The 19797-nt window shown below is 44.7% G+C and overlaps 1 protein-coding gene across 8 annotated transcripts in view; it reads right to left on the reverse strand.

Annotated features, from left to right (window-relative positions):
- Rarb (retinoic acid receptor beta) overlaps positions 1–19797 on the reverse strand; it is a 648239-nt gene that overhangs the window by 84034 nt on the left and 544408 nt on the right. For 5 of the 8 annotated variants that reach the window (XM_060390998.1, XM_060390997.1, XM_060391001.1 and 2 more), the window contains one exon: positions 13309–13457. In XM_060390998.1, coding sequence (XP_060246981.1) covers positions 13309–13457 — 149 coding nt within the window. Of the gene's footprint in view, positions 1–13308; positions 13458–13576; positions 13786–19797 lie in introns of those variants that run through there. The other 3 variants (XM_060391002.1, XM_060390999.1, XM_060391004.1) reach the window with 3 other exon arrangements.

The raw sequence follows: 19797 nt of genomic DNA on the forward strand, positions 1-19797 counted from the left end.
AATCTCTCAAAAGCTTCTTAAATTTACTTTTATTTTACAGGGGGTTTTGCCTGCATGTATGTTTGTGTACCACTTGTACAACCAGTATCAGAAGAGCACAGAAAAGGATATTGAAATCCCTGGTATTGAGATTATAGACAGCTGTGAACCACTATGTGGGTGCTGGGAATTGAATTCAGGTGCTCTGGGAGCAACTGGTGCTCTTCATCGCTGCCCAAACAAGCTCTACAGCTCCTCAGAGGTTTTATATAGCACCTCCTAGAGTCTGGAGCAACAGCAAGAGGACTCAGTGAGTACAGCTGTGCAGAAGGACCAACACCCATGGCTCTCTGGACATTTACAGTGGCAGCCCCTTCCTCTTCTCTATCTGGGCTGTGTGGGACGTTGAGAATGGCTCCAGCTCAAGAGCTGTAATAACAGTGTCATCAGCAGGTAGTGAGCAGGGCCAAAACAGCAAGCATCTCCCTCAATGCCAGGAACAGTGGCTCACAATGCCAGGACTGGTCCTGGAGGGAGGGTGACATGGGAGAAGGACTGTGTCTATCCAAGATGCAATGGGACAGAGGTGATGTCAAATAAAGGCTGCTTCTGGACACTGCGATTTTACATGCCCTTGCTTTTGCCTTATCTTGACACAATAGGAGAGTGAGAACCTTGACACTAATGGAAGAAAGCTGTGACTAAGACAGTAACCAGTCACAGGCTTCACTTCTGCCTCGACCCTGAATACCAGGAAAGTAACCAATCACAGGCTCACGGCAAGCAGTATGGATCACAAAGTTAGCCAGTCACCCTGGGTAGTACTGTGACTACAACGTTTAACCAATCACAGGTATAGTTCCTATGGCACTGCACAGGATGTTTCAGAAATTCAGTGACCTTGAAGCTGCTTTAAATCTTACTGGGTCTCATGCAGAGGACAGAGCCTTCTGAAGAGAAAGAGGGCTGGGCCTGCCATGTCTCAGAGTCCAGACAGCCACACCTATGCAACTCGACTGCTCCCCAGATGGCTTGAAGGGAAGGAAGCAACAAAGATACAAAGCTCCCCCCCGACTACCAAATCCAGCTAAATCATTTTTATTGAAATATTTTTATTTGTCCTTAATAAAAGCTCAGTTCTATTTAATAAGGAACCAAAATATTAAATATACTAGGATCCCTAAACATGTTTATTCCCAGTTGTTTTCATGGTTATTCCCTTCTATTTACCTGTGATATATACTTAAGAGAATCGGCTCTTTGGAGGCTTCTAACCCTGCCCCAATACTCAGCCTCCTGTCCCCAACACACTTAAGTATTCAAGAATCAGGAGGTCTGTGGTTCAGGATTACAACAGAGAAGACACAGAGGAATTCCCTAGATTTGCTAAAAGAACACACACACACACCTTAAATTCCTAGATTCCTGCTTATCCATCTCTGAGGACTCTCCGATTGCAAATATTTCATGTGGATAGAAGGAAAGAAATTGGTTTGTGTTCTAAGCCAATTATATTCTGTAATGAAAGAGAGACTTGAGTTGGCTGTGTTACATCATTGATTAATCTTGTGCAGATTCTGTGTGGCCCAATAAACAGAGTTGAGACCAGTTGAAGGAGTTTTTGAGTGTCAGGACACGCCTATGGAATGTGTAAATGTCAAAGACCAGAACTCTCCTCCAAATGCTGCTATGCTACAACTAGTTCACTGTGTTTCTGAGACATCATAGAAGTTGGAACAGTAGCTTTCAAAGCATTCCTTGGCAAAAAATGCACCCACACACCCAAGGTCTCCACATATAGATCACCCAAGACACCCAAGACATGAGACAGAGAGAAAACCAAACCACAGCTCTCACCTCCCGGGACAGCACAGAAGCCTACTGGCTTTGAGCAACAGTGGCAGTTTCCATGATCTGGGGGACTTTCCAGACCCACTGTGAGCTTAGAAAGCTACTGTTCTCAGATTTGACTACAAGGAGATGAATCAGCACCATCTGGTCATTGTAGTTTCTCCACATTTGTTCCACCATGAAAACCCCTTCTAGAACCGAAGTCTTCTCTCCTGCCGACCTCCAGCTTGGCTCTCCAGTATGCATGACCCTCAGAAGTGCACTTTCCACACTCCAGTTCACTTTTCTCCAATACTAAATAAATAAATAAATAAATAAATAAATAAATAAATAAATAAATAAATAAATGCAGAGGAAGAAACAGCCTTTAGAGAAGCAGAACTGAGGGCATGACTGAAGGTTTTGTTTCTCTTTATTGAAAAACTTATTTTTTGGACCCACCAATTTGTGTGTCAAGCAAAGCACTGTGGGAAACCCTGCTGAGATAGATGGGCTGCTTTGGGCCTGAGAGAACAACTTGAGAAGCAGACTTGAGCAGATGTGTTTTCTTGCATTTGGATACTAGTGGGCTGGCAGCAGCCCCCTGGTGGATGGGCACCTTGCCTCTGTTGATGGGTGGTGTGGACAAAGCTCACACAAACACTTGTACCGTACACCAATGCATCCTGCTTTTGAGCTAAAACAAAACCAAAATCCTAACAAAAATGCCTGAGGCGACAGTGCTGGCCACAGAACTGATGCCAGAAGCCTGGGCAGGATGCTGCTAGCGGAGGAATGGAATCTTTTCAGTGTGAACAAGTCTCTGATAGGGCACGCCTGCCAGGCCCCAGCTTTCCTCTTTGCCTTAGACAATGCTAGCATTGTGTACAGAAGGAGCACACACTTCATTAAGCCCCACTCCAGGCTTGATCCAAGGGGAGTTCTAGAGCTCACAAAACAAATGCTTCCCCGTTCCAGAGCTGCTAATCTGTACAGCATATCCAGTCTTCTTCCTGGGATAGAAAAATACCAAACTAAAGCCACAGTAGTCAAATGACATAGTTCATAGGAAGCACAGGACATACTCCAACCCTAAAGTAATGATATTGACCGGAGGCACTCAATGACAAAAAGCCACCCAGAGGGGTGTATGATGTCCGTTATGTCATAATATGCTGGGCTAGCGTGGCTATTATGATTAGTCAAGGACATGTGCTTTTCTAAAACATGAGAACAGAACAGAAAGAAACTATGTCATTGGAGGTCCTGCTACCAAAGCTGGAGGGAGGCCTGGATTCTGCAGCCTAACGAGAGCCATCTGAAAATCTCCAAAGTCCGTTCTCTGAGGGGACTCTCTGAGGTCACTCTCTGAGGTCATGCAGTCTATGTTTGATTTTTCACCCTGGAGGCTAAGATTAGAATCTAACTCCTGATAAAGGTTCAACTCTACTGAGTAGGGCTTTCCCTGCCTGAAAGACTGTCAAAATCATACTAGGCATATGAGGGTGTTTAGAGTCTGTGGCTTTGAGAACACAGTTTAATGTGTTTCAGGGAAAGGATTAAGGGCAGAAATCTATCCAAGAATGTTTCCACAGTACACATTCAGAAGAGCCTCGGCTGAGTCAAAGCCACATATGGCAGAGTGTGGGCTGATCAGCTCTTCATTTTCTCCTCTAGAAAACATAGAAGGAAACGCTCATTCTGCCCACCTTTTTAATAACATAAAAATTAAAGCAAAGCAAAACCAAAAGACCCATACTAGAAACCATCAGCTCTCGGGATATCATTCTTTCTTTCCACAGTAAGAAGTCTGTACCCGGGTACATAACTATAAGTTATTCCTCTCATGCCCTTTTGCAGTTCCTTTGGTTATGTGGCCAGTTCTAGCTAAGGATGTCTTGGCTCTGTCACCCTCCTGGTCATTGAAATCTTGTGATGCCAATGGACCAGCTCAGGACAAGCTCAATACTGAGCCTGAATTTCTAGTCACTGTGTGGAAGAGAGCATTTTCTAACCAGGAACGTGTACTTTGACTGTTATGTGGCACAGAGAAATTCTTTGGAGTATAGTTTTTTTTGTCAGCTAAATGGAAAGAATTGCATTCTACTTAGGAGTTTGCTGAAACGTGAAGACTATGAAAATATAGGGCAGGTTTATTGTTTCTGTTGTAGGAGTGAAAAAGGGCAGCCGTGAAAGGAGAAGGATTCTCAGCCCTGCCCAAGAAGAGAAGGGAAGAGCACTAAAGAATAGGAAGATTTCCCTGAGAGGCAAGTCTCTCACACCTGTCTGTACTAATCCTTAAGGGACAATGAAAGAGAAGGGAGAAGTGTCAGTCAGTAAACTGGCGAGAAAGAAAAGGACCAGAAGACCCAGTTTTGAAAAGTGGCCAGAGCACTGCCTTACACAGAAGCCAGTTTCTATCCTGACTAGCTCTCTTTAATGAAAGCTCAAAACTATGTTGTCATTCCTGAGAAAAAACACTAGTATTAAAAAGATTTTTAAAATTTATGTGTAGGGGTGCGTGTGTTTGTGTGTGTGTGTGTGTGTGCTTACAGAGACCAAAAGAGAGTGTCAGATCCCCTAGAGCTGGAGTTATAGACAGCTGTAAGCCACCCAACATGGGTACTAGGAATTGATCTCTGGCCTTATGCAGCAAGTGCTCCTAACTGCTGAGCCATCTCTCCAGCACCCACAACACACTTCTCAGTGTTTCTTGGGTAGTTTGATCTATACTGAGTCACTGTGCCTTCCACATGGCCTTCTGTGCAAGTCCTGGGAAAAGGACTGATTGTGTTGACAGCTGACTCTTTGCTTTAAATCAGAAAGTCAAGAACTGATATTTTGGTAATTAAAAAAGATGAATCTAGGTCTTACTGAAGCAGGTTTTTAAGACATCACTGAGAGGTGAAACTGAGGGGATAAGCACACACTGGAGATTCTTTAGGTGACAAAGGCACTTTACCAGTCATCACCAGAACAACAGCAGTGACAGTGTCCTGCCTATTTTTAAATAAAGGGGAAAGTAAACATTAAACTACTGGTCTCAAACCTTAAACCGTTCAAAACTTATAAACCCCTGTAGGGCCACCAAGTCAAATTATTTTCGCCTGACTAACACAAGAAAAAAATACAAGAAATATAAGAAATACAACAAAGAAATACATTTGGGGAGGGGTGAAGAAAAGATGGATTTTTCTGCCTTTACAACCCAAGATGACATCTCAGATAGAAGGATCTGAGCAGCCTCAGATGGGAAGAGCTGCTCCCTCACCGTCTCTACTGCTAGAGAATAAAGGGTGTTGCTCTCAGCATTTCAAGTTCCTTGATTTGGAGGTAGAGTTTCTGCTGAGATTTCTCTCTCCACTGGGAAGCCACAGTGCTTAGGAGTACATTTTTTAAGTCTCCTGTTCTTAAGGATTTGTTTTTAAAGAAAGGGTAGAGAAAATATCTCTTGTGATGAGTTGGGTCTCTTATATGGAAAGAAGAACTTCCTAAGAAAATTAGCTCCGCTTTGGCCTCTAAACTCTTTCAGGATGTTTATAAATTTTTATAAAAGTTTGCCTGAATCAAGCACCCTATATAATTAGGTTCAATTTGTTATCTAATTAGATAAACTTATAAAGGTGGGCTTCCTGACCTAGAACAGCATACAGACTCTGTTCTGCGTTTGCTATCACATTTAGTAATGTTCTGTTGTTTGTACTCAAGTAAACTCCCACACAGAAGCAACTATCAGTGTGAGACATTCTAAAAATATTCTCTGGACAGAATTTGGTGTTTATCAGTGCCAATTAAGAACTTTGTTTTAAAAGTGCGTGTCTGCAGGATACCACAAAGCACACTTAAGTCCCCAAAAGAAGCTCTCAGATTGTGAGCACACACTCACCTCCTCATTGCAAAACATTCTGTGACTGAGTGTTCTGCCCAGAACTCCAGACTCCTCTCTGACAAGGCAGGGAAAGGACAGTAAAGGAGAGGGAGAGAATCAGCTTGGAGGAATGGGCGTGGGTGGGTGGGTGAAGTCGAAAGGCTGATAGGCTGCTTTAAATAGAGCATCACCAGTACAACCTTCAGGGCTCTCGGTGGAAAAGATTATACTGAGGCTTCCTGGGCCTTGTCCAGGGTTTCTGCAGTGTGGGCTGCTAGTGTCCCAAAGGCTGGCTTGCTTGTGGGAAGCCATTAGACAAAATGGAGAACACAGGACAGAACAGCCCTGAGCGCCAAGCCTTCATGGGTCTGTCTATAAGTGTCAATGCTAGGGGAATGTGTGCCTCCTGGGAATTATCTCCTCTGCCTCTCCTCCTCTTTATTCTTCTCCTCCTCCTCTTTTTCTCCTTCTCCTCCTCATCGTCCTCTTTCTTCTCCTCCTCCTTCCCTTTTTTCTTATTCTTTCTTTTCATTCTTCCTTCTTCTTTTCCTTTTGAGACAGGGTCTAAGTTTGTATCCCTAGCCTGGAACTTTGTGTGGCCTGGTGCTCATGGTGATCCTCCTGCCTCAGCCTACTGACTACTAAGATTCTAGGTATGTGTTACTATATCTGGCTAACTCTTTTTCTAAAAAATGTCACCATGTTAAGAAATGTTTGTTATCACAAAGTTGCCCAAGAAGTGGGGGGTCTTGGTCATGCCACAGCTCTGCTACCTACTTTCTTGTATAGGGTGCCCCCAAAGCAGTGGTGCGGTGTACAGCAGGTACAAGATTTCCTTCTCAACTCTGAAAAAGTTGAGTTGCACACTCTTGACCAAGAACCTTAACCTCTCGGATTCCTCATCTGTGAAGTGTGCAAAGCTGCTGTGGGACTAAATGAGCTATTGGAACAAAGACCTAGACAGTGGGATGTTTTCTCCTACTTGTTCAACTGTTCTGTTGGCCATCCAGGACTGATCACCATGTGTTGCCCCTACCTGCCATAGGCCCTGAAATGGGTCAAAAAATTGTGGTTCCATCACTGGGAGAGATCTGCCCAGGAAGCTGGAGAAAACAGGAGGCAGCATGGAGGCACATGCCCACACGAGGACTCTGGCCCTTGTGCAAGGTGGCCCAGCTGGCTCTTCTCCCATTGGATTTAGTCTTAGTTCAGCAATTGGTTAGCTTAAAAGCACACTGGTAGCCACTGCCTGGACAGGTGGGGAAGCCAGGGAAGCAGGTCAGCAGCAGAGTGCTCACCTAGCACTGAGAAAAGAAAAAGAATTAAGAAAAGCAATTGCCTGTCTGCGCTAGCCTTCTCTCTAGCTAGAGCTCACCCACCCCTGTGTGGACTGCATAGATTAACCTAACGGGCAGTGCAACATGGCAGCAAGAAAGGAGCATGAACCCAGGAGAATCTGAGTCATGTGAGCGAAGCCATCTTAGAACAGCTGCTCGTAGCCTTGCCATGGGAGGTAAGACCTTCCCAGAGCTGCACAGTAATCACTGTCCAGCAAGGCACAAAGCATTTGGGCTGAGCAGCAGGAAACACTGGCAGGGCAGCACATGGCAAGTTTTCTCGTGATCTTTCCAGCCTGATTGCTAGGTGAGGCTGGAAGGGACTCAATGAGAAGGAAACCACAGGTTCCCCTAACTGGGACTATGCAGGTGTAGGCACTGTGAGGTGAGTGGCTAGAGTGCAGGCCAGGTAGACATTAGCCCTTCATGCAGCGGGACACTTTGGCTGCTCTTTCCAGGTAAGTGCTGGAGCCACCAGCTTCTGAGGTTTAGGCTGTGAGAAGGAACATGTCACCGCGTACTGTGGCGGGGGTCAGAACTACAGCTCAGTAGCCACACCTGGGCCATTGCTTGTTTTCTCTAAGTGAGGGTGCTGCTGCTGCGGCATCCGCATTCTATGCCGCAGCTTACTGTGGCTGGCTGAGTCATTCTGACAGAGGCCTTACACCCTCAGAGCCTAAAATACCTTCCATATGGCTCTCCACAGGAGCAATTAACCACCCCTGGTCTACAGCAACCCGGGTGGGCTGGGGCTGGGCCTTTGCATGAGTCTTGAAGGAAACAGGCCAAGTTATTTTTGTATAAAGTAGTGAAGAAATGCTGAAGAGGCATTATCTGTGGAGTGCTAACACTGGAACTGGTGTCACCTCACCGTGTGTAGTAGCTCTGTTCAAATTAATGAGAAGATGAGCAGGAACTAAATATGTTTGGGCTTAGTATGTGCCAGGCACTGTACAATCTGCTGAGTACACTAGAAGTATGTATGTATGTGTGTATGTATGATGCTTCATCAGTATCAGGCACTATTCCATAATATATGGTGTGTACCTAGTAATTAAGTATGCAATGATGCTTAATAGATACCAGGTATTATTCAATATGCTATCTGCATGGGAATTCAATACGTCTGTTGATTAGCAGGTACCATTCCACACGCTGAGTGCGCAGGAACTGGGTGTGTATGGTGGTTAGGAGGTGCTGGCTGCCACCCCACATGCTGTGAGCACGGGAACTGATTTCACATCCCCACTAATACCTCTATGTGATGGGAAGTTGTGATTGTTGGTTTTGATGAGCTGAAGAACCCCCTAGGGCATTGATGAGGCACACCCTTCTCGGTTTCCAGCCAAGGGGGAAGACCTGCCTGGAAGGTACAACTCCACATGCTGTGGATCCAGACTCAGTGAAAAAAGAGAAAAGAGAAAAGAGAAAGCGAGTCAAGCACCAGCATGCCCCTTCTCTGCCTCCTGGTCCTTCAGGTCCTGAGGTATGAGCAGACAGCCCCTGCCACAACCCAAGATGCACTGTACCCTCAAACGATAGACAGATAATCCTCTCCTCCAATAAAGTCGCCCTTAATCAGATTATCAATCACAGAGACTAAAAAAATAATTTATCCGTCCCATTTTTCAGGTGTGAAAAGAGCAGGAAATGTAATGGACAGATTTGTCCCTGCTCATCAAGCTGGGAGTAGCCTAGCTGGATTTGAGTCCTGGAAGTTAAACTGTAGACTCTCTACCCTCATAAAGCTATGGTGGAAGTGTAATACTTGACTCAGGTCTAACATACATGTAATATATATTAGATCTGGCACAGGGTATCAGTAGGCATCCATAGCTGGTTTCAAAATCATGCTCCTCTACCTCAGCTTCCCAAGGGCTAAGTACATCAGCACAGCTGGATTATCATTTTATTTATAGTACTATTTTGTGGTTTTATATTGCCAAACCTTTGACTAACCACACATTCACATTTTGTTCTCCTTGTGCCCTAGAAAACATGTCACTCACTGGAAGTCCCCTAAACGGGACATCCCAAGGGTGTGTCTAGCGGCTTTGTTGCTGTGGTGATGTTTTGTCAACACAGCAGCTACCACTGTCCCCAGAGGTGAGCCACATCCATTCGCTAAGTCTGACCATCACATAATGTCTGCTGTGGCAGCTGGCAATACCACCTGGTCCCTTGGAAGATGAAGGGGCTTTTTCACAGTAACGGTAAGGTCATCGTGGTCACAACAGGCAGAAGCCATGACAGGCACTACTTTTCTTTATTTATTCTGAAGCTGGTTCTCAAGCATCTCAATCTGTACCTGAACTTGCTATGTAGCCAAGGGTGACTTTGAACTTTGATCCTCTTGCTTCCACCTCCTGAGTGCTAGGAGAATAGGCAGGTTCCTCCATGCCAAGGTTAAACGGTGTTAGAGATGAGACTTAGAGCTTTACACATGTTAGGATAGCACTTTTCTAGCTGAGTCACCCCCACCTTTAACTCCTTGAGAACATGTTCTGGGTTTTATTCCAGAATCCTACTTCATAGCAGAGGTTCCCACCTGAAATAGTGACCCTTTGTAGCACCCCAGAGAAGATCTAGATGAACCAGGGGCCAATGAACCTTTGCCAGTAGTTAAAGTGGTACATACACGTGATGTTGTATAAACTTCTAATTAGACAGAGAAACTGCAAAGGAGAAGTTGTGATGAGTCCATCACCTTACAGTCAATAGGGAGAGAGTTTCTAACATGATCAATTAGTTATAGAATTAACTCTTGGGGGACGGTCTTGTGCACTGTGTATTCAGATGCTGATTTCTGTGTCCAGAGATCTGGTTGTGGTCCTGACATGGACATTGTCATGATCATTGAAAAATCTCCTGTATCAATGTTGTGTAAAAATTGCTCCCCAATTATCTCTGATTGGTTAATAAAAAAGCTGATTAGCCAGTAACTGGACAGAGGAGACAGAAGGTGGGACTTCTGTTCCCAGTCAGAGTCTCAGAAAGGGAGAAGAAAAGAAGTTGCCATGGAGAGGAGTGGGTGAATACGCCATAAGGAGGAGTTGCCACGAGGATAGAGTTACAGCAGAGGCCAAGGCAAGACTAGGATGGCAATTAAAAGGGCACGTGCCTGGGAGGTAGACAGACTAGCATAATTGGGTTAGAGTAGATGGATATCTGCCCAGTTATAGAGCTTTAAAGCTTATTGAACAAATCTAACAGGTCTCAAAAAAAAAAAAATCTAATAGGTCTCTGTGCCAATTATTTGGGTGTTAAGGTAGGTACAAAAAAGTCTCCTAATAATACCATAATTCAGCACTTAACAGCATAAGCTGATATTGGCTATCTGCATCAAAAACCTTGGAAGCAGACAGAAAGGGGTCGTGGGGGCTCCAGCTAGTAAAGTGCTTTTCCATTATGCATGAGGCCCTAGTTTCAACCTTCAGGAACCCACATACCCACGCTCACCCACACCCTTCCAAGCCACTGCCATACAGTCTGTTTTTACTAATCCGCAGATATAGTAAAGACTATATCTTTGCTATAAAAGATACAAATCAGAAATACCTTAGTATATGAAGGGCTTAATTAGAAAGTTATCAACCATCAGCAACTATGTTGACTGTATCACCACAGAAACTATGTAGTTGTACAAATTTTGACCATGCAATATAATTAATTATAAAAACAGATTAAAATTGGGTATAAAATATACAATCATATTTTATAAAGTCAAAATCTATAAATCCATTATAAATATTAAATTTTAACAGATTTTCTCTGGGGAGGAACCATGTTGCTTTGCATTTTCTAGACATTTACTATAGTGATGGTTTAAATAGCCAATAAGATTGCGCTTTCTACTTAAACATTTTTTTTCTGGGTACATTACTGTTTTCACTCATGTAGATTTCTACATTATTTTCTCAGCTAGCTCAAATGTAGAGTACATTTTACCCTACCAGAAGGGAAAGGCAGCCAGTGCCCTGCCACCCTCAACACCCAGTGTTCAAGTTCCACACATACCAGGAACCCTGGGGCCTGATGTAGTTGATGGTTCTGATTAAAGGGTTTTCCATCCTGAGACTCTGTAGTTTATACTGCTGTGTTTATTTTTGCTGGGGTTTATCCTAAAGAGATTCAGAATCCCGAAGTAAAACAGGTCAGAGAATGAGCTGAGCAGGAGCCAGTGAGAACAGTCTGTGCTACAGAGACCGTGAAACTGCTTACGCTGCGGATCTGGCATTTGCCTGAGGGAGGACAAGCCTCCGGCTGTCCTTCCCACCATCAGGCAAGCAGGAAGGTGCCACACCTCAGATTTCTGGGCTTGAGATAACTGAATTTTTTGGAAACCAGGAAGCATGTTTTTTATGATGGGGCAGGCCATGCCTGTAATTCCAGCACTCAGGAGACTCAGACAACTGGATTGCTGGGAGTTCCAGGCTATCCTGGGCTACTTAGTGAGGCTTTGTCTCAATCAATCAATCAATCAATCAATCAATCAATAAGCTTAAAAGTGTTTTTTTCATTTATCCTCCAAATGAACATTAGAAACTGATTTTCTTTCATATTACACAACAAGTGGTAAAATGCATCATTACTCCACTGAAGCCCTCTCAAATGTTAGGACGTATTTAAGTATATCCAGCTAAGGTTGAGCACCAGTGGTCAGATGCATGAATATATGCTTTTAGCCAGTGCCAGCTGCCACCTTGGCAGAGCCAGAAGGGAAGAAGTTCCTTGAAAGCAACTCTCATATTCCCAGGGAGAGCAGGACTCTCTTAAGTCTTTGGTGAATTTTCCAAACTGCTCTTACATTGTAAAATGCCTGTTTCTTAAAATGATTGATAAAATGGGGAAACCGTTGTCATTTCTTTGTGGGACTGAGTGACACTGATACGTTTGTTCATTCTGTCATTAAGCACCCACCCCGGGAGAGCTAGGGAAGAGACCAGGGCCTGTGCAGCTCACATTCATGAAAAATAGACACATGGCGAGGCTAACCACAAGCCGACAGCCCCATCCCATATCCACTTCTTGACACAGGTATTTGGAACTGCTCCCATCAAGGCTGTTCAGACCCACTGAAGCTAAGCTGAGCTGATGCATGCTTTGGCTACCAGCACAATGCTCTGGACACCTTGTGTGCTTCTTTCTTCTCTCTCTTCTGGAACCCTGCCTCTGAAAATAACCTGGCTCAGCCCACATAGAAGAGAGAGGAATCTTTCTAGCCAACAGTCAACACTTCCAGAAACACAGCTGAGCCAATCCATAGTTGGCCAGAGACACATGATCAAGATCAGAGGAGACACACAGAGACTCACAGAACCGTGAGCTGAGTACAGAGCTATGGTGTGAAGACTTGGAGATGTCAGCGACATGGTGGACAACAGGGCTTGACTAGCATGGACAGAAACTGCTTATGCTGATAAGCCCAAAGCCACAGAGCCTGTAAACTTACCCTAGCACCCTAACAATGTAAGTGAATCATGCAGTCTAGGTATGAAACAGCATACCTGAACAGCCAGATCGAGGGAACTAGGAAGCAGCGGTGTATGGAAGGAAGGATTGCCTCAAGACAACACAGCTCCTTGAGGCATTTCTGCGGATAAGCCGCATCTGCTATGAGTCACTTTTGGTTTCTTCCTTAAAAGATTACATGGCCTCTTTCGCTCAGTTATGCTTCTTGGACTTGATAAGGGTTGTCTAGCTTGATTCAAAGCAGCTGTCTCCTCATCTCTGACATGTGTTCAGCCCCCAGTGCTCTGTGGGCAGGAGCTTTACTCCGACGCTGCCGAATTTACAATGCATCTACAGTAGCAAGTCTGTACAAGCTGGAAATCAAAGTGTAACTCAAAGGCCACAGGGCTGAGGAGGCAGCCAGGAGATAAATCCCAATTTCAACCTTGGCTCAACTGCAAGTTGTTTCAGTGGACTGTCAGTCGTATTTAAAAATAAAATAGAACTACAAAGACAACGGATGGCATGTCCTGAAAGAAACAGGGCCATGCTGCTTAGGACTCCTTCAAAAGGTTCTTAGCAAGAAAGAACTTGTGTGTGTGTGCTGGGGGTATATTTTAAAGTCCCGGTAATGTTTGGCCTCAGTCACTCATTTACAGACATCTCTGAACTTTAAACTAAAGAAATGCAAGCAGATGGCAGAAACTGTGAGATGGGGCCAAGCTACAATCCCAGCTGGACGTGTGATGCTGCCGTTTTCAAACTAGCTTGTTTCTGGAGTAGGGGAGGTCACACCATGAGCGCTAAGGAAAAATGAGGAGGTGAGGCGCTGGGGGTACTCACCTTGCATCCTTCACAGGCACTGACGCCATAGTGGTAACCCGATGACTTGTCCTGGCAGACGAAGCAGGGCTTGTATACCCGAGGAGGAGGAAGCGGAGATGGTGGGCTCGGGACGAGCTCCTCAGAGCTGGTGCTCTGGGTCTCTATTGCTAAGGTGGAGAATGAAGGGAGAGGAAATGAGAAGGCATATTTCAGTTCCTTTAGGTTTTCCCCAGTCAGTCCCAACATCTCTGCTCCAAGCTTAAGCAATAACCCTAGCAGGACTAACACAGAAGCTGTTGTCCTGTGAGCGCAGCAGCGGTGAGGCTGAGCAGCCCCTGCGAGAGCAGCCTCACATGTATCTAATTTGAAGTTCACAGGCGCCATGAGTGTGGAGGATCCCAAGTTACCCGCGAGAAGCAGCAATTCAACTCAAGTCCCTCAGGCAGAGCTCGTCTAAGACCAGCAGGGAGCAGCAGCTGGAACCAAAGTCCAAAGTCAGCCCTTTGCTAGCCCTGGCTCTCTCCTGTTTGCCCTGGCTTTCTTGTACCTAGGGTCATGGGTGTGTTGTTTGATGCCATTGCTCACTTAACCCAAAGTCATTTATTTATTATTTTTTTAATGACAAAATAAATACATGTTGAAGTCCAGTGCTGTGGGTATATGTGGCTGAGCTTTTGCCATGTCCATAAGAAAGAAAAGTCATGACTTTGGGAAGCTCTGCACTGCTTTGAGCTGGCCTGTAGCACCAAGAACTCTGAGCTTAGAGAGTATAGCCACAGGCCTGTGCAAGGAAAAGTTACGTTTTAATAAGGTCCTAAGATAGCGTGTGGCTCATGTTGGAAGCGGACTAGGTCACAGCTAACCTCTAACTTGTGTACATATTCTGGATGTTTGTTTATTTATCTGAGGAAACAGGGTCACTGTTATAGGCCAGACTAGTCTTAACCTCCCAGTGCTTCTGTTCCTGCCTCTCAGATGTATAACATAGACATACACCACCATGCCTGGCTTTTATTTCAGACCATAAACAACATGATCCCTATTTTCATTATCGAACTGTTCAAACTCCACTGAAATGGAAACCTGTAGAGCTTGGCCCAGAATGCTCTTCCACCAAAGTCAGAATAGGAACTGTCCTTTTGCTTACTGCAGGCCAGAAAATATGAAGAGCATAAATGGAAGGAGTCAAGTATTGTTCCAGAACCTTTCACTCTCCAAATCACTCCAAAACACTCCAAATACAGAGTGTTCTCAAGATCATCAAGTTTCTAGTAGCTGCACTGCTCATAATTGAACTGGAGATGCTTTCCGGACGCGTTTCTTCTGCAGCCACTTTGCTGAGCTGGATGCTAACCCAGGCTGGCTCAGTGGAGGGCTCCCACGCTGTGCACAGTAGGCTCAGCCGCAGCAGCCCTTTCCTCAGCCTCCTGGAGTCCACACTCTCCACCCTCACATTGGTGTAGGCAAGATAAAAAGGTTGAAATTAATCAGTCATCTACACACAAAGAGTCCCCCAACAGTCACCGATGAGGTCAGAGTCCTCACCACACTCCACAGCACTCTCATGACATTCCTTCAGCAATGTTCACCTCCCATGATTCCCTTACTGGCTGAGTTCTAAATAATCTCTTTCCATTCTTTTGAACAAGACAAGCTTGCATAGCAATGTGAGACACCATCATTTACAGCCAGTAACCCCAGCCCTGTAGGAGAGGCACAGGCTTGATCCCAGGGCCTCTAGGCTGGGCCAGGAGCATTGCAGACCCAGATAGGTGAGCAAATAACCAGACTAACCGTTTTCCTCACCTACACATTCCATGACCATCAGATCTGGCTGTTGCTCATCTCTTAGATGACAGAGTAGTGTTACTCTCAAAGGTGACCACTCTAATTGAAATGTCTGTGCTATGGAGGGGGGTGTTGCTCAGTGGTAGAACTTCTGCTTTGCATGTGTGACATGATGGGATCAACCCGCAGCACAAAACCAAAGGACAGAAGAAAAACCATAAGGCCTCTCCCTATCCGTCGTCACTGTGCCATATTATTTTATCTTATTTTATGTAAAACTTTAAGTGTTGTCAAAACTTAGAAAGTTGGTTTGTTGACAGCTTTATATATTACAAGCCCTCTTTCCACCAGTCTTGTGAGACCAGGATTCCTCCCCACAGTGCTTACAGCTGTGTGCACAAGAGAGCTCTTCTTATACAGCAGATGATCAATAAACACTGGCTGAACTAATTCATGAACTTTTCCCTTTCTTTCCTCTTTTCAAACACTAAGTGTTTTTCTAAGTAGTTACATGATGAAATTTGAAATAAAAAAGCACTCTTATACTCATTTGCTTTCTTAAAAAAGTAATTAGCACTTTGGAAAAGAATCAACTATAATTATACTATTTTCATAATTCATAAGAATCTTGGAGTGAATTCACTGGGGTAGTATGAGTCCCAGTAGAAAAATCCATTACGGTCTTTACAGGTTAGATCTGAGGACAAAGATGAAGACATCAATCTCAAGTGCCTACTTCTTCTGGCATATAAAAACTCTGGCTTTGAGGACTGTGGTACGGTGGTGCCAAGTGTCCAACAGACAGGGAAGGCTTGAGAAGCTGCCTGGGTTTGCCAAGATCAAACCCTCATGGGAAAGCAGCCTCACACTCCTCAGTGTCCCTCCAAAATCAGATCAGGAATCATGGCGTAAAAACAGTACTTGTTGAAGTTAATACTTCCATCTTTGTAAAAATTGTAAGAAAGTTCAGGCAAGAGTGGTGTGTGCTAGCACACACATCTCACAATCTCTTCACTTGTGATCTTGAGGCATCCTTGCCAGACTTTTTTCCATGTACTTAAATGCCTTTGTTTGCTTACTAAAGTGGAATTGTACTGAGACTGGGGCACTGTTTGGTTTATGACATCATGACTGTAGTTCCTTGTTAGTATTTTTCCTCCAAAACATCTCACAGGACAGGAATGAACATCTTCAAAGATAATCTCAGTGTATTTGCATCTATTGCTTTAGGATAAATTCTTAGAATTGTAATTGTTAAGTTTAGTAGAGATGATATTTCAAAATGATAGTGTTAGTGTTTCATTCATGCTGAAAAGCTGCCATGTAGGAAGGCTGCCCATGCTCACGGCCCTTGCTCCCATGCTCACCTTCCAGGTTGGGTCGATACTGTGTGTGCTTTTGTTTTTGCATCAACAGCTCTGCAAAACATCATTAGTGAGCACCATGTTCTGCACATGAATGAGACATGGGCTTCCAAGGAACGGCTTCTCTGTCTCGGAGAGTAGTAAATAGTTCCATCAGGGCTGGACTCAGCTGTCACAGCCATGCCCTGAGCTTCAAATGTGGGTGTTAATTTCCATAAATATGCCATTTCAATACCTGTACTGAAGGGAACCCAACATTTTTTCTTCTCAGTGAGGAAACAGAATGAGGATAAGCTAATCCCAAGAAGTGTGAGCCACAGAAAGGAATAAAGAGGGGCCTGGAGATGCTCAAAATCCCCAAATGTGTTAAAGGTGCTGAGAAGAGCCTACTGTGAACAAGCAAATTTATAACAACGAATAGATCCAGAAGCTTCCCTGAAACTCCTCTGGCATGAAAAATCTATGCCAAGAACTCCACACAGCAGGGCATGGGCCTGCTCAGCACAGCACAGGGAACTCTCACACCCTCACTCCATGTGCCCACTTGCTTGTAGTCAGAAGGACTGGATCATGCCAGGCTGTGCCATATGCTGTGTGGAGCCCCAGGTGAGCCGTGCCTGGTGTGGCAGGGCTTTCTTCTCAGTTACTTGGGAGACTGAGGCTGGAGAAGAAGGTGGTAAGCTCAAGCTTGGCCTGGGCTACTAAATGAGATCAAAGCTCAGCCTAGGCAAGTCAACAAGACTGTCTCAAAACTTAAAAACAAAACAAAACAAAACAAACAACAACAACAAAAAAACTGTTATAACTAAATGGTAGCATATTAGCCTAGCATACATGGGACCATGGGTTGAACCCTCAGTACTGAAAAAAAAAAATGTGTGTTTACTTATGCAGCCTGTGCTTTAATGTTTATTCTATGTGAGCGTAGTTCTTAAAGTGCCAGGAAACCAAAGGGAATAACTGAAAACTGCGGATTTCAGTAGCACCGGAACTGGCTGCAGGCAAACATTTCAAGGCACATTGTAGAATGGAACCAGGATTTGGTACTAAGATAAAAGAAGAGAAGGACTTCAGTGGATTCTCTTGGTCTCTAGTAATATAGCATAAAAACACTTTGGCAAAGTTTATCAGAGTTCTTCTTGCTGCTTGCCTGCCCACTTGCTTCCCCAGAAAGAGGTGGGGATCAGTCAGGATCAGAGGTGGCTCTCCTTTCAGGGACAGTTTTGGTATTTAAGGTGGATACAGATGGCTTAGCCATTGATTTGTTCACCATCACCCTGCTTAAATCAATAATCTATTAGTCTCTTTAAATGAGAGTTGGATTCATCAAATGCCCTTGAGATCCTCAAACATTTTCTTCCTTATTCCAGGCAAGTACAATCAGTCTACAGAATGATAAAATTTTTGCTGGAAAACTCTGCCGGCTCAGCAGACAATGTGCTCTGTATTAGCCCATTCAGCAATCTCAAACAGGCCAAAAAGCAGCTTGTAGACTTCCCAAGGGGAAAGAGGCTTGTGTCATTCAATAAAGTAATGGCACTGCAGCCATCCTGGTGGACTACAGGCTGGGGAGTCAGTCTTTGAGGAATGGTTCTGACCTGCCGCTTGCCTCTGCTCTTATCCATTTGCTTACTTGTTCACTTACTGACTGCTCTGTCAGGCCACCACACTTCCAACCCGAAGCATCACCCAAATTGCAAACCAGATGGGGTGCTGGCTTCTCTGCTCATGTATGGGAAAGAAGAGGTCAACCTGGTTGTATAGTGAAGGGGTGCCCCTGGCAGGGGCTGTGTCAGCAGCAGAGAGGCCAACAGCCTTGCTTGGCAATACATGTATCCTGGAGATTGGGGACCTTTGAGAACTAAACACCCTGAGAGTGTCTGAAACCCCATTTCTACTTCAGCATTGACAGGCTGGTCCTCTAGGAAAACATGGTGATCTGTTCACCTTGCCCCTCTTTCCTTTTCCCTCCTTTCCTTTCTTCCTTCCTTCCTATATGTTTTTGTTTGTTTTTACATTTGTTTTAAGACAGTCTCATATGTAGCTTAGGCCTGTCTTCAGATACACCATGCTGTTAAGGCTGGCTTTGAACTTTTGATCCTCCTGTCCTAGCCTCCTTCCTTCCCATCAGTGTTCCTCAAAGTATGGCCCCCAGCAGTAGCACATCATAGCCAGGAGAGCTGGTACTGGCCTTCAAATTGTGACTTTTCAGCTGATCTTGGCAAAGAGCCACGTTCTTACCCTACCTTTCATAAACTGATCAAATGAAATCAAAGCAATAGAGACTGAGAAAAGTGAAGACCATCCCAAAGTACCAGCTAGAAAGTAGCTTTAAAAGACAAAATCACACCCTCAAGTTGCTGTGAAAGTTTCAAGCCCTGGCTGTTCCCTCTCCCAGGGGGACTGACTGAGGCTCAGGGACTAGCACAGGGATTCCACACTTGGTAAAACCTATGCCCCTTGGGGCAACAAAAAAGCAGAACCAGTACTTCTCCTAAGGCGGCATTCTTAAACACTACCATGACCCCAGGGGTTGTCTTGGTCTCAAAATGAAGCCAAAAGGAAAAACCTCAAAACAAAACCAAAACCAAAACCATAGCTGCCTTTTAAGTGGGCATTGCACTCTATAACTGCACTCACCTGGGAAAACACAGTATAAATGTCCTGTTGTCAACAAAGCACCTGAGTGTGGCTTAAACACACAGAACGTCCCCAACAATAGCTGCTCCACAATTCCTTTCGTGCTTGGCATTTTTCTAAAGGTTAGATTAAGGAGCAGATAGCACATTTAAGAGCTCTGTAGACTCTTTGGCTTTTGTGAGAGCTAATTTACAGCCCGCTAGCCCCTGTTGACAGATTACAGGATCCTATGTTTGCTTTGATTAGAGGCGGGCAGGCATCAGGCATCATGAAAGGCCTGCCTCTTTACTAGAACCTTCTGATTAAGACAGTATTTTAATGCAGCCTCTGGGCAGCTGATACTTATGTGAAAAAGGAGCTGTAAAGCAAAAGGCATTTCCTGCACGGCCCCTAGGGAATTTGGAGCCTAGCTCTGGGGTCTGTGGGTAGGATCATTGCAACTAATTAAGGACGAAAAGGCGACGCTACATTTGATCAAAACATCCAGTTAGGTTTGATTTTTGTTGGCACCAGAGAGCCAAATTTGGACTCCCCCACCCCCACCCCGTCCCCACTTTTCTCCGCAGGATCGCAAAGCCCAGGGCTCGGCTTATATACATAGAGGAGAAAGTCAAAGGAAACGCCAAAGTTCAACTAAAGTACAAGTAATTAGAACCAGATTCGGCTATTGCATGTGCGCATGCGCGAGAGCTTGCAGAGCCTTTTTATTAACTTG

Source organism: Meriones unguiculatus, chromosome 9 (assembly GCF_030254825.1).
Source record: "Meriones unguiculatus strain TT.TT164.6M chromosome 9, Bangor_MerUng_6.1, whole genome shotgun sequence".
Taxonomy (NCBI): Eukaryota; Metazoa; Chordata; class Mammalia; order Rodentia; family Muridae; genus Meriones; species Meriones unguiculatus.